General features: G+C 38.4%; 1 protein-coding gene across 1 annotated transcript in view; it reads left to right on the top strand.

The window, feature by feature from the left end:
- Positions 1-16,126, top strand: part of cacna1g (calcium channel, voltage-dependent, T type, alpha 1G subunit) — a 409,969-nt gene that overhangs the window by 305,055 nt on the left and 88,788 nt on the right. Inside the window, exons 22-25 of the mRNA XM_037691266.1 lie at positions 1,281-1,381; positions 5,646-5,769; positions 12,672-12,740; positions 15,454-15,638. Of these exons, the coding sequence (XP_037547194.1) occupies positions 1,281-1,381; positions 5,646-5,769; positions 12,672-12,740; positions 15,454-15,638 (479 nt within the window). The remainder of the gene's footprint in view (positions 1-1,280; positions 1,382-5,645; positions 5,770-12,671; positions 12,741-15,453; positions 15,639-16,126) is intronic.

The following is a 16,126-nucleotide window of genomic DNA, read 5'->3' as shown; positions in this document are numbered from 1 at the left end:
ATATATATATATATATATATATATATATATATATATATAAATAAAAGCCATGGGTGTTCATGTTGTAGCATGTGATATTTACTGAGAAAGATTTTTAAACTTTTGATCAAGTTAAACCCTGTCATTCACACACACTAATATGAATGGAAAACAAACAGGCACCAAAGACAACATTTGTAACTTTTAGTGTTAAAAGTTATGGTGAAGAATTAAGAATGGTGCTTGATGAAGTTTTGTCCATTTCTATGTATTAAATGACCGGCAGTTCTGCCACATTTAAAATGGCGGATGCACTGATGTACGGCTGCAGCATATATATATATATATATATATATATATTTATATATATGGGGCCGAGATGGTGTAGAGGCAGGGCAGCCGGCTTGGGACCCGAGAGTCCCAGGTTCGATCCCCAGTCACTGCACATCACGTGGCGTCTCTGGGCAGCACGTCTAATTCCCAAAATGTCCCCCGGGCGCTTTCAATAGCTGCCCACTGCACCACCTGGTGGTGGATGGGTTAAATGCAGAGACTAATTTCGCCATTGTATGGAAACATACAGTGCTGACATTGTGATAACATTATTATTATTATTATTATATATATATATATATATATGTGTGTGTGTGTGTATACTGCAAAGAGCAAAAAGTGCTCTGTGAGCATGTGAGACTCAAATGCTCCGCGCATGCAGGGGATCCACCCCCCTCCCCATTCTCTCCTCTTCTCCTCCCCATTTCATTGGTCCACTGTGACCTGTTCAGTTTCAGTAGTCAGATGTTTTTTTTTTTTACCTTTATTTAAACAGGTAGTCTCATTGAGTCATGAGGACCCACCCCCCAAGAGAGGTGTGTAATGGGCAGTTATGTGAGTGCCGGGATGTGACGAGGCTAAATGTTTTTGGCAACATGAAGCTTGTTAACCAAATAGCCGCAGCATTGTGTATAGAAAAGCCTGTGAAAAAAGTAGCAGCTTATAGCCTGGAAATTACGGTAATCAGTTTAGAAAGTACATTTGAATTGCAGCGTCTGGAAGCTTCTTATTTTCTTAAAGAACCACCAATGGATGCAAATATTCACTTACTGCTTCTAATTTTATTTATTTATTTATTTATTTTTCCTCTTTTACTACACTGGTAATTTTTGTCTAGAGCCATTAAAACTTAAAACTGAAATTTTTGTAACTAATACTTTGTATTTGAATTCTAGTTATGTTGATAATTCAACAAGAAGGAGTGCACCTTCAGTTTTTCTATAATTGTGCCTTTTTTTGTCACGCAGAGTCGATTTGCCAGAATATTACGATGGCTGGAAAAAAAACAGCCTGATTGGTGTCGACAGAGAGACACATGGTCGCTCTACCTGTTCCCTCCTGAGTCCAGGTAAGAGTCACCCCAAGCTTTACCTTTTGTCTCTGTCCTGACGTATGGAAGCTCTTATTTTTAACATGGGTGCTTTGAATGAAACTTGTTTTCCCAGCTGTAAACAAAAACAGGCCGAGGCTTCCTTTTGTCAAGATTTTTACATTTGACTGACAAGCTATAATTCTGACAGCAAAAGCAATGTCACATTTTTCCCCAAAGCAACCACAGCAGTTTTTTCCACTCCTATTCCACCCACCCACATTGTCACTTCTGAAGTCCCTTTTATCTGCACATTTCTGCCATATCAGGGGAAAGGGGAGCTTCTCCCAGCATATTTTCTCAGCTACTTGCAGAATCTCCCCCACTTTACTCTTTATCCCCATCTGGGATCTTTGATCTGTACGTTTGTCTGTTTAAAAAGCATGGCCCTGAAGATAACGCCAAAAGCATGTCAGGCCGGCCTTCAGCAATAACGCAACAATGTGCTAATTAAACATATTTTAATTTTTAAACCAATGAATCACTAAATTTGTGTCCCATAATTAACACTAAATAACAGAACAGAGGCTTTGGCTTTTAAAAGCCATTGTTGTTTATCCAAGCTTTAAGAGCATTCTATCCATTAAGTCTCTAAATTACTTAATTGGTTCCTATCTGCCTTTTCAGAGGCAACAATCATAGCTTTAGTTTGCCCATCAGAGGATATTGTTTTGAAAAAGTAATTACTGGTGTGTGTTTTTTCTCCTCTGCTAAAATTAACCCTCTATGGCATGAATTTTTATTTTAGGAGAGAAAAAAATATTTCATCCTTACTTTTAAGAGTTGGGGGATCCCTGATAATATAATGATCATAAAAATGTGACCCCACAACCCATCACCAGAACTTTGGTTTGTAGCCTCAGGGCAATAAGATGCTATAAAAGTACTAAAACAGCCATATCTTCTATTGTATATTAGAACGAGGAACAGACAATAAATAAATAAATTAGAGGATGTTTTATTACAATAACAACAACAATTTCATTTAAAAAAAACACAACTGTCAAAATTTTATTCAGGGGGTTAGAATTACCCAGTGTTTTAACATGTAGTCAAACTACGTAAATGTAGATAGGATGCAAAGATGGATGGGTGGATGGTTGGATGGATGGATGGTTGGATGGATGGCTTGCAGTACTTTTATGACAGTAAATTTTGATGCCTCATAGTTCTAACCTTCAATTTACTGTAGAAAAAAAACTTTTTAATTCTGCTTTACTTTGGCATTTTCCCAAAAATTACATTAAAAAGAACAATTTTGCTGACAAACTATTATCATTAAGTCGAGTAGAGTCACATGTATTTATAAAGCACATTTAAAAACAGCAGCTGTTACCAAAGTGCTTAACAATAAAACCAAAGTCAGTAATTAAAGAAAAACCTATAACAAAATATAATTAAAAGCATCAAAATAAAAACATAAAAAACACAAAACAATAAAACACTAAATAAAATCAAACTGTGTTGAAAGTCAGTGAAAAGAGATGAGCTTTTAAAATATATTTAAAAACAAAAAGTGAAGAGACCTGTCTAATGTTGAGGGACAGATTGTTCCAAAGTTTAGGGCCAAAGACTGAAAAAGCCCGATCTCCTCTGAGCTTCAGCCTGGTTGTTGGAACAGCCAAAAGCAGCTGATCAGATGATCTTAGCACCTGAGAAGGAACATAAAGTAGAAGCAGCTCAGAGAGGTATGAGGGTTCAAGGCCATTTAGGCACTTAAAGGTCAGCAGGAGAATTTTAAAATTAATTCCAATCCATACAGGGAGCCAGTGAAGAGAAGACAAAAGAGACACCTGACTGACCCCAACGTAGAGCGTGTTACAGTAGTCTAATCAGGTAGTAATGAATGCATGGACTATTTTTTTCAAGGTCAGATCGGGTCAACACTGACTTAAGCTTAGGTGTCTGCCTTAACTGGAAGAAGCATTTTTGTAGAACAGAGTTAATCTGTTTATTAAACTTAAAATCAGAGTCTAAAACCATCCTGAGATTTGTAACAGCCTACTTAAGATATGGCTCAAGACAATCAAGTTTTACAGGAACAGAGACAGCAGTAGAACTAGGGCTAAACACAATGACTTCAGTTTTCTGATCATTAACACTTAAAAAAATGTGAAGCCATCCATGTCTTGACATTTTAACATCAAGACATTTTAACAGGATGAATGGAGCAAGAACTATTTGGGTTTTAAGGGCAGATAAATCAGACAAACATCAACATAATGAAACGAAAGACCGTGTTTCCTCAGGATGGACCCCAAGGGGTGCAGATACAGTGAAAACAGAAGGGGTTCAAAAATCGAGCCCTGCGGAACCCCGCAGGAAAGAGGCACTGAAGCAGATAAAGTATTACTAACATTAACACAAAAGCTCCTGTCACTCAGATAAGAACAGAACTATTCTAACGCTGCACCCGTAATCCCAACTCAGTGTTATAACCATAATATAAGGATACTGTGGTCAACAGTGTCAAAAGGAGTGAAGGAGTGAGTGGTGAGGTCCAGGATTACAAGTATCACAAACTGACCAGAATCATTGTTGTTACAGACCCTTACCAAGGCTGTTTCAGTGCTGTGTAATTGTTTAAAACCGGACTGAGAGATCTAAAAAATTCCATTCCTATTCAAAAACTAATTTAATTGAATAAAAACTATTTTCTCCAAGATTTTAGAAAGAAAGGGAAGTTTTGAGATTGGTCTGAAGTTTGAACAAGCTGAAGGGTCAAGTCCAGGTATTTTAATTAATGGATTTACTACTGTGTGTTTAAAAACATCAGGGACCACACTTGTAGCAAAACTGCTGTTTATAATAGCAAGAACAGAGGATCCAATCGAGGGTAAGACTTCTTTAAAGAATGATGCAGGGATGGGTCAGCAGGGGAACCAGAGGGTTTCATATGACCAACAACATCATTTAAAAATGAGAGCGAAATGGGCTCGAACTGAGAAAGGGACAAGGACAGAGGGGTCAGCTGTGGAGTGAAGAATCAATGACAAACTCTACCTTTTCAACAAAGTGATCAAATCATTGCATCTGCAGAGGCCTCCATGCTGGCAGATTGAGGCATGATTAAAATGGAGTTTATGGTGTTTAAAAGAACACAGGGATTATTATTAAGGCAAACGTAATGTTTAAACACTTACTGATCAAAATGATAAAATAAAAAAAACATAACCTTTAATGTTTATATAGTGAAATGACGGACAACTATGTACACAATACATTTACAAAGTTAACATCCCTGTTTATAATGCTTTACAGAAAACTTCATGTGGACTCGCCGCTCCATGTTCTTTCACCTCCTTGTGTGTCATTCTGTACATAAACCAGTGCATAAATTTCATAAATTAAATGACTGGGTCAATCAGACTTTTCTACCATTATAACAACCTATGCATTCCTAATGTCAGTCCCATTCTTTGTCAAAACTGAAGAAAGCCATTATGAGGGTATGAACTGCATGTCATGAACTGCAGACACATGTTCTTTATCTATTTTTTTTCTGCTGTTTGCTCCTGACGCATACTGTTTTATTGACATCTTTGTACTATAATGTAACATTTTGTGGTTCCTTTTCTGCTTGTTTATTTTAAGTTATCTCTTTGTCTGTTTTTCCATGTTCCATTCAATATACTTATTTTCATGCTTAGAAAAAAAAAACATTTGGGCTAGAATTGGGGAACAAAAGCCACTGTGTCCTATAAACAGTAGGCTGTATGAAATGCTACAGAGGGATGCACACTATATATATATATATATATATATATATATATAAATAAATTGACATTGCAACCTCAATGTGTTCAGTATCAATATCAGTTATGACTCTTTGGACTGCAATAAATCACAGGCTTTCACAGTATGTTCTAAGTGCTATAAATCTCTGCACTGCATGCCGATAATATATTTAACCAATGTGATGGACTGTCACTGCACATTTGCCTACATCCAATTTTAGTGATAGCAGCCAACATGGCTCCAGGTCCAAATGAAAAAAAAACTAAGCTTTCCGTCTTTCCATTAAATCATACCTTTCCAGTTGAAGTCAAGATGTATCCATACTCTGGTTACACAAATAAGCTGTGTGCCATAAGTCACTTCATACCTTCCTTTGCTAACATCATCGCAACGCTACACTGAAAGATTAGTGGGTGTTTATTACAGTTTCCCCCATTAGTTGCAAGCTTGATGTTGAGTCCGTTCCCAATGCAACTGTGGTTACATTTCCACTTTTTTTTAATAGGTTTCGCATTCTGTGCAACAAGATCATCACCCACAAGATGTTTGACCATGTTGTGCTGGTCATCATCTTCCTCAACTGTATCACCATCGCCATGGAGAGGCCTTACATTGATTCCACCAGTGCTGTGAGTGTCACAACACACATATAAAGTTCCACTCTGTAAAGATCTGCAACTTTATTCTGCTGGCTGACAGTTTTTAGTAACATACTGAGACAGAAATGTAAAAAGACAGGTGTGTATATAAAATGTACAGTGTAAACAGAAGTTCTAGAGATGTCTGTGTGTGTGTGTGTGTTGGGGGTGGGGGGTGTCTGTGTGCGTACACAGAGGGACTTGTAAAAGAACCCAGTGAAAGCTCAGCAAAAGTCCTAGATGGAGAATAAGGAAGTACCTGTCAGCAAGTTGAACCTTGACGAAACAAACAAATACTTATACACACATAATGTACACACACACATTTACATAATTATTGTTCTAGTTTGCTGTCTGCAGAGACATTGAGCGAATCATTGTGTAAACACGGAGTCGCTTGTGTTTGACCAGTTGTGGATGATGTGTGTTATTCTCTCACATCTACTGCACTGCGTCATCAACACTGTACCCTTTGTCAGGGGATTTTTGGTCAAGGTTTATGAATATTTAGCACCAACTAATGTTAAATTAATGTTGAACCATGTGTGTGGCTTCAGAGAGTTGTTTTCTCTCTTAGAGAGAAGCCGATTTGATCCTGCATGTACAGCTGGGAGGTCGAGATCATCATGGACTGTCCGTTAGCTGTGATAGCTGAAAATCCTGTATAGAAACAAATTCTTGCACACTGCCCGCTGCAAACCCTTGCGACTGGACTCCAATGATGCATCTGTGCAAACCTGTGAAAGTCTGCCCTTGCAAGTAAAAACTGGTTAAAATATATTTTTGTTTCCTCAAGTGTGGCTTCTGTGCATAATTAAGATGAATAGAGGATATTATCCAGCACTCTTTCGAGCCACTGCCTCATCTCTTCAAAGGATGGCTGGCTGCAGTATCTTGTGACTTTTTGTGACAATGTCCCAAGAGCAAGCTATGGTCATACAGGGTCAGAGCACCAAGACCTCTGCCTTTGGCTGCTGCCTATGACGCTATGGACCTGACTCGTATGAACTCTCCTGCAGGTGTTTGACCCACAGGAAGGCAAACCCATGTAGCTCATTCAGGCTGGGTCCAACTGGGCTCCATGGGTAGACACTCACTGACAAGCCCATCACCCAGGCCTGGCTCCAGGGTTTGGCCTCCGTAACACATGTCGAGGCAAGGGATGTCAAGTTCATTGTTGTTTTCTGCCCATAGGAGTATTCTGGATAGCGTTTTGTCTGACCATTCACCTAAGACCAATTCACCTAGGTGAAATGGTCAGTAACACAAACTTCTCCAACACAATAAGGTGTAATTCATGGAGGAAAATCGTGGAGGGTTTCATGGCCAGTCAAAACACAATTTGAGTTATTTTTCACGATGATGAGAAGTTCATACCACCTGTCAAGCATGGTGGTGGTAAGACCATGCTGTGACACTGGTGCATTACCCAAATTGAATAAATTAACAAAGAATGTATGCCTTCAGCCTTGACACAGTTATCCCAAACTCACATAAAAAATGTTTTCTAAATTGATAAAGCAGAATGGCATTAAGCTTCTGGATTGGTCTTCATAAAACTCTGACCTTAACTGTATTGAAAATTTATGAACAATGATTAAAAGTCCTCTCTCTGCCAGGAAACCGACATATTTTAATTAGCTTTAACAATGCCGTCAAGATGAGTGATCAAATATCCAGACATAACTGTATCAGACATTTCTTGAAGGCTATAAAAATCATGTGGGCAAAATACAACTTGCTAAGGGACTTTTTTTAATAATGAGGTTTTATATTTCTTTCTGTGGCCACTGTGTCCAGTCTGCTTCCAGAGGCCGTTATTCAAATGAGATGGAAATGTATGACGCTGCAATGTGCCTGAAACAAGAGAAAGAGTGGTCTTTACAGATTTCAGCAGCGAGGCTTGTTTTGCCCAGGTGGACATTGCATGCCTCTATTTGTTTGTCTGTGTGGGCTGTTTTGTATTAATGAAGTCGATTGTGAATGGATTTACATTCATTGGTTCTGTTCTAGCCTGCCTAGAACAACCAAACATGTATAATTTATCACTCTGTTGCAATTCTTTGAAGGAACTGCTTCACACCAATCTCTGTGCCAGCTTGGCAAAAGACACATTATATGAAAAGAATCAACGATTATTCATCATTACAGAGATGGAGTTTTACTTTGAACAATGACCAAATATACATTTTCCTTGATACAAGATGCAGATTTGTGCGTTGAGCATGTAGTCTACTGCTGTTTTCATTTGATGCTGGGAGTTGCCTGGTTACTGTCATGCTCAGTTCAGTGTATACAAGTGAGGATAATTATATCATATATTATAATTTATTATTTCAAACTGAGCCGTGAGATAATACATCACTGTCTAAAGCTGTAAATAGAATTACTATCAACATCAAGTGTATAAAATACAATCAGTCCATGTAGTCAGTGTTCTTGTCATCTGCTTCAGGCAGCATTACCATAAAGGGCACGATTGCTCTGCCCACAGGAAAGTTTTTCAAGATGTGTAAGGGTTTGATTGTGTTTTTATTTTTTTTATTTCTGCGTTTCTGGAAAGTAATTTGATTTTCTTGCAACAATAAAGCAATTTAAATAATGGTTGTTTTGAATTGAGGATTCAGAGTTCCTTAAAAGTTCAGAAAGATAGTAATATTAAAAACTGCCAGTAAAAAAACTCAGGAGTTGGGAATGTTTTTCAGATGTGAATCTGTGCAAAAGTGCCTCTTGGTTTAACTCTTTGCTTGCTTCTACTGTCATAACAAGGTCTTACTTGGAACAAGGTCTAACTTGTAACAAACTCTTATGGCTTGTGGTTCCCATGATCTGTGGTCATGCAAGCAAAACTCCAGGTGTTGAACTGGCTCAAACACCACTGTCACTTTTGATAAAGAACATGAAAGCAACAGGGATGCTGTCAATGTTTGTTACAATCTGCCTTTGATGGACTTAAAAATAAAAATAAAATAATACATGCAAGCAGCAAAAAAGGACACACGTAAACTGCAGACAAATAAAACAACCTTTGCCTTTCCTGGCCTTTAGAGATACCGGTTGATTGAAATATTTTCATTTTGATTTTGGACACATAAAACATCTACCTTCCTTCTCTGCATCATGTCAGCCAGCTCTACCTTTGCCTGTTATTGTCCCCACATTTAGAGTGGCCACCCTCAGTCCTACATGCTCGACTTTCCTCTTCTCCCTCTGTCTCCTGACACATGTCCCACCTTGTGGTCTTCGACTAACAGTAGCACAATTTCTACTGGCTCCCTGTTTGTCAACATCACATGTGGCGGTCATTGTTAACCCGGGCCTCGACCGATCTGGTATGGTTTTGCTTTGATGAACTCACGTTAGTTTTGGCAAAAGTGTTTTGTATTGGATACCCTTCTTAACACAACCCTCACCGTTTACCCAGGCTTGGGACCAGAACCAGAGATACACTGGTTGTGCTCCCTAGTGTCTGGTTTTGGCTGATAGTGTTGATTACCATTATTTATTAAAATATAATGTTGACTAGTGTGGAAAGGGCCTACTATAAAGCATATTCTGGCTTCATAACTGGCACATGTGGTAAACTATGTTAAAAAAGAAGCACAACATCAAGTAGTATTGTATGTATGTACAAAGTACAATATATATGTATGTATCAGCAGTTTGGCTGGCCTTGTTGCTGTTTTAAGTGTTTCATAAATAAAGTGGTATGATATGGTGTGTGTTAAACGTTTCCCAGTCTAAGAAGACTTCTGGAACTATATACTTTGGACAAATGAGACCAAAGTAAACAGGTTTCTCATAAAGCATAGCACCATGTTTGTTACACACCAAACACAGCATAATGGAAAGCTTCCATACCACATGTCAAGCATAGTGGTGGAGGGTTGATGATTTGGGCTTGCTCTGCAGCTACAATACCTTATTCATTGAAATGATGTGGTCATTTGTTTTACCTTTCTTGTGAAAAATGTACAACTTTTCATTTTACCACATTATGTCTATATTGTTTACTCCACTTAAACTCAGATACCTAGAATATTGACATCAAATTGAGCCATTATTATAAACTGAGTACTAATGACTTCAATCAGAGGTTATTTCAAAATAAATTGATGCATAAACCTATGCTCACATAGGCAGGATGGCTGCTGTCAAGACTGGAATTTATGGAGCCCTATTATGGAAGCATTCCCAACGATGTCATGCTCGACATTCTCTGAGACTTTGAAAAGCTGCTGCAGAGCTGCTGCTTCTGTTCTCTGTGATGCTAGCCGGAGGTCGTGGGAAAGGCAACCACCTACATATAAAGACTTTCAGCAGCAGGACAGGGTCATGTCTCCTCAGCCAGAGGGAGAGCAGGGAAAATAAGCAGTCAATTAGGGGATCATACTTTTAATGGCATGCTTGTTTAACATCGCCAGTCCTTGTTGAGTTCAGTAAATAAACTTCCCTCCTCACCACAGAGACATGCTGGTTCAAGAAACAGAAAAACACCACTATGTAGTTTTTTTATGGATAATGCTTCTACAAATAGCACAAGCTTGATGGCATTAGTGTTTCAAAGAAACTATGTTTGATGATAAAAAGAAAGGAGCTTCTGTAAAACCAAGTATTACATTAGTTATTGTATAATTTACGAAAATCCTAGCTGCTTTTACATCATGAATGTGTCACAAACCACAAAGGTGTTTAATCGTATTAACAGTTTCTTAACTGGCAGGTTAAATAAAAGGTTTCTGATGTTGATTTTCCACTTCTGGGCAATTTGATATTGAAGGCATTTAATGTATCACATACAATTTAAAAATAATACAACCAGCATGAAATCTCAACAGACTACGGTAAGTTGTTCACTGACAACATTCTGGTCTGTAGTGAGAGTGGACATGCAAATATTCTGCTGTGTTAACACATAAACTGCAGAAGAAGAAGAAAAGAGGAGAGCAAAACCAAAAAAAAAAAAAAGGCTGGGTCTACAAAGTGTCAGGGTTTGGTGGACAGGAACAAACCCAGTAGTGCAGACAGGACTCAACTCGGCAGATTACAAAACTAAGTATTTTAATGATGAATAAAAAAGTAACAAAACAATAAGCTGACGTGGCAGCACACTTACTTAAACTAGATGACTCAGGAGGGATACAAAGACGGGACTCAGGAAGCTTCAGGAAAACGCAGGAGACACAGGAGAACCCTGAAGACCCAAACAAATACGACTCGACAAAGGAACAACACAGAACAGGAGGCTTATATACAAGGACGAGACAAGACGTGATTACAACAGGTGTGACGAGACAAAGGTGGCAACAATTAAACTGATGAGGAAACACTAGGGAAACACAGACACAAACAGAAACAGCAAATGGTACCATCCTTACACAAAGTTTACAAACACTACACTGTGAATGACTGTTGTTTGTATGAAAAAAACGAATTCATGCAAAAGTTTTATACTAAAACCATCCAATGTTGAGAAATTATAAAATTAAAGCAGCTCTAGTTGACTTATAATGATAATAATAATGTTGCGTTCAATACAGCATGATCTGCTAGCATAGATAGGTGTTATGAATGACTCACAGCTAATACCATGTCCAATTTTAGCTAAATAACCAAATATTTAACTTACTTGTAGTCATTTTTGTGTTGGCTAATGTTAAATAGCTCTGGCAGTCATCTTGACTTGGTAGAATTCCAAAGTTAAATTGCTGTAAACGTATAGCCAAAAATAACATTCAGAGTTTCATTACGTTCCACACTTGTGGTTCTTGGGGTATTTTGCTAATAAACTGAGTTGACATTTTAGTTATTGCCAAAAGTTTGAAAACAGCCTGTATCTTTCTTAATTTCTTCAAACCTTTATTTAGACAGGTTAATCCCATTGAGCCTCGAGGACTCATTTACTTTGTGTGCTATATATATTGCCCTGATGGCAGCTTGCTGTTCACAGAACCAGTCTGAGGCAAACCTGGCCAAAGTGGTTCAAATGTCCTGACATAAGCTCAATCATCTACTGTACGTAAATAAGTCCCAAAAAGTTAAGTTTGGTAATCTGGATGGATTCTTCTTGGTTAAACCACTTGGGCCAGGTTTGCCTCAGGCTGGTTCTGTGAATAGCAAGCGGCCATCAGGGCACTAACGATCGATTGTTAGACTGATGGTCCTCCTTTTACATGTGAACAGCTAGTTCTGGAGGTCTCCACCTAACTGGTTTGAGAAAGTGCTATTTATAGGACAGAGTTTGTGACAGGGCCTCAGACTGATGACGTCTTTCGGATGAAAGATGAAACATTTCAACCAAGAAGAATACGTTCAGAGAGGACCTGACTTAACCTTTTTTTTTGGACTCGGAGTGTAAGTTTAGGATAACACCGAGAAACTGCCATGCTAGGTGCTCAGTGTATGTGCCATTAACTGAGTTGGCATTATTTTGGTATTGTCTAATGTCAATACGCTATGGACACCATCTTGAATTGTGTTGTTAAATGTTTTTTTATGGCCTTGATGAGAATATTCTATAAAAGGTGGATGAAAAATGGTTTTGTACATGTGACTTAATCAGAAAATGCTAACTATGTTATTTGTGAAGAAAACAATGTTAGGCTAAATACTAAATGAGATTCTTTGCTTAAATAATTAATCTTGTGCTAATAAAGGCCAAGCCTCATTAGGCCCTGCCAGCCATCATTAGAGTTCAGTGGATGTGTTTGTTTATTGATGCTTTGAGATAAAATATGAAGAAAACAGCTCGCTCATACATTATTGAGCGGTACACTGGATCGGTTTAGAGGCAAGTTCTGTAGGAAAGCAGTCCCATGTAGAACACATAAATGTTAAATAGTGAAAGCTGCTGTACCTCATTTTAACTAGGTCTGTCTGTTGTTGCTTGGCAGGAACGCATCTTTCTCACCGTGGCAAACTACATCTTCACAGCAATCTTTGTGGCTGAGATGACCGTAAAGGTAAGGAACTGGCAAACTATTTACAATCATTTAAACAGGCTGGTTTTTTTCGTCTTTATGATTCACCTCCTACAAGCAGGTGGTAATTTGGACTGTCATGTCTTCAGATGGTTCATGGAAAGTCCGAGCCCTATTTTGAATTTTTCCAGAAAGCCCTCTGTTGACTCACAAAGTAAAAATATAAAATATGATACAAAACAGAAGACCATTAACGCTGTAAGCATCCAAGGAGAAGCGGTGTGAAGCAGCAGACACACATGCAGAAGGAAGATAGTCTCATCTGAATGTCTTGGCTTTGAATGGAGGTCCGTGCAGGCGTGGGTGGAAGCAGCAGCATAGACAGAGGGGAGGAAAGTTCATTGGTGTCACTCGTTCAAAGCTTCTGCCTCTATTTTTGGCAGAACTTCTAATAAATACAGGGCCAGCACACACAGCCATTCATGCTTCTATTACTAAGAAAATCTGAATTACATACACTTCCTAGCAGCTGATTCTACTCGTATCTTTGTTTTTTTTTTTTAATCAACCAGTGCTTTAACCTCATCTCAAAGCCATTGTCTCACTTATCATGTTGGGTGAGATGCTGAGGCCACGGCACAGACAAAAACTCAAAAAGACGCAAAGATAAAAACAATAAAACTAATTTATTTACTAGAACAGAAACAAAAGGCTGACGTAGCAACAATATACTTGTAAAGATAAACCTTGGAAGACCCGGTGGAACAAATGTGAACAGCTTGTACATCTTATGCCCGGATGAGGATCTACCAGCAGAATAGCTCCCACACACTCAACTGGTATTGGGCAATATCAACTTTCCGCCATTTTTGTAGGCAAGCGCTAGATGACAATAATGATAGCTTTCAGACAGACCAAAGCAAAGTATAATGATACTCTTGACCAGTGTGCAAGAGAAAGATGTATACAGAAAATTGCTGCTGTCAGAATTGACCTGTATGAGGTAGAGAAATACATCATGTCAGACGACCTGGACAAGTTGCCACTGATCTCTTACGATGATATAGTTGAATATTTAGTGACCACAAGGAGTGCCTACACATTGGAGGAGCTTCGCAGCATGAATAGTAACATTTGTGTGCTGCTGACATTCTATGTATGTCTTGAAAAAGAGATTTTAAGTCTCAGTCAGATCTAACTGGTTAAATAAAGGTTTAAACGATATATAAGCATGCAGCCTCCTAACTAAAAGAGCCCCGGCTCAGCTCAGGATTAGAACCAGCACATTGTTGCTGTGTGTTACAATGTTAGTACATAGCACAGCGTAGCTTATCTAACTACAATAGAGACACGCTAAATCATGAACAGAGCAGTTCCAGCACACATTCAGTTATGCTCTGACATTGTTTAGCAAAATGACAAATATATAATTTGTTTGTTTACTGGAATAAAAGTGATCGGAGCCGATCCTTGACATCTTCCAGGGTGGATCTTTGCAGTTGATGTTTCCAAGCCAGACTGCACTCAGAGTCAGACAACTGCACTCAACTCCTCCATTTGAGGTCCTTCGCATTTCCTGATTTTTTGGTATTAAGTGAAAACTGCATTTTGCCGAACAATCTGCCCAGTTGGAACATCCTCTTACCCAGCAGAAACAGCCATTACAATTTACCTAAAGAAAAAAAAATACTCAACCAACTTACTCAGACTGAACTACAAAGATGGTCGTTAGCGACAAAAACTGCCCGGATGTTACATCACATGAGCACTATGTAAATAACAGGACACTAGGGAGACAAACACCTGGGGAGGCAACGAGGATCAGGTGAGAGTGGGCGGGGCTAAAGCTGAAACAAAATCAGGGGAAAAATCTGAGGACTGAATTGATGACAAGTAAAACACAAGAAGCAAAACTGAAACTTTAAAATATGGCAACAATCTGAAAAATGTAACATAAACCACAAAGGGAATAAGGAAAAAATAAATAACAGAAAACTATAGTCGAACGACAGCTGATCTTTTCATAGCTACTTCACACGAGCTGGAGATAATGGCACATCCTGATGCCAACAACGCAAGAGGATTATCAAACAGCAGAGACCAGACCTCTTCCTACCCATGGCTGCATCAAGGACGTCTGTCCTTTAAAGTTATGAGCAGGATCTGTGACAACTGGCAGCCCTGGACGAGTCCAAGTCACCTTGAAGGGGTCCGACTTACGGCAATGTGGAGAAAAAAAAATAGTTTAAAACCTTTCAACAGAACTCCAGTTCAAATGATCCGAACCAACACTTTAACTTTATTAAATACACAAAAATGGTTTTGTTTCTAAATGTATGAAGCAAAAGTTCAATCTAATTTAATAAAATCATCTTCATTATGTATTTGTTTACAAGCAGTTTTCTAACGAAGAAATGCTGACTGGTGAACCCGTCACCTTTAAGCAATTTAAGTAAGCTTACAGTCTTCAATCTTTACTGCTGAGTAAACATCACAACAAAGCCAGTGAGCTGAGCATATGGGATATATAGCAATGACTCGTAATAAAAACATAAACAGATCAATGACAATCAAATCTCCTGCTGCACCAAAAAAAAAAAAAAAATACTGGAGAAGGATCATCTAAGCCACATACACAGTGTTTGAAAATATAACATATACATTTTTTTTTTTTTTTTCAAAATTCAGTTGAAGTAACATCTGGTTTGTTCTGCTGACATCACTGTATAGAAACACTGTTTACCATTGTGTGCAGATCGTGGCTATGGGCTTTTTCTTTGGGGACAAAGCTTACCTGAGAAGCAGCTGGAACATCTTGGATGGGATGCTGGTGATGATCTCTGTGATTGATATCCTGGTTTCTCTCATCTCTAACTCGGGAACCAAGATCCTGGGCATGCTCAGAGTGTTGAGGCTGCTGAGGACCTTGAGGCCGCTACGGTAAGTGGCTCTCACAGAAATGTCAAAATCTGTAAACAGACAATCACTCTCATGGATCAAACGCTCAGAAGCTGATGAGGGATCTAACAATTGTTTAAAACTATGAGCGTAAATTCTCACAGTTCAAAGATGTTACTGAAAATTAGGCTGATAAGGCCAAATGGTCAGACTGATAAGATGATATAACTTTTTATGTACTGTATATAGATTTTACACCCAAGTTATTGTAAACAGATTTGGACTAGCATTTGGGTTCAATAAAAACTCACGTATGTGAAAATAATTTTTGGACTTACATCTCTAAATGTGTGTTTTATTGTTTCAGACAGATTCTAAAATTAATGTGCTAACTTTTAGTTTAGGAGTCAATATGTGATAGTGTCTGTCTGTCTGTCTGTCTGTCTGTCTGTCTGTCTGTCTGTCTGTCTGTCTGTCTGTCTGTCTGTCTGTCTGTCTGTCTGTCTGTCTGTCTGTCTATCTATCTATCT

The sequence above is a fragment of the Nematolebias whitei genome, chromosome 17 (genome assembly GCF_014905685.2).
Source record: "Nematolebias whitei isolate Nwh7 chromosome 17, NemWhi1, whole genome shotgun sequence".
In the NCBI taxonomy this organism is placed as follows: domain Eukaryota; kingdom Metazoa; phylum Chordata; class Actinopteri; order Cyprinodontiformes; family Rivulidae; genus Nematolebias; species Nematolebias whitei.
Note: the sequence above shows the minus strand (reverse complement) of the source record. Positions and strands in the feature narration are given on the sequence as shown.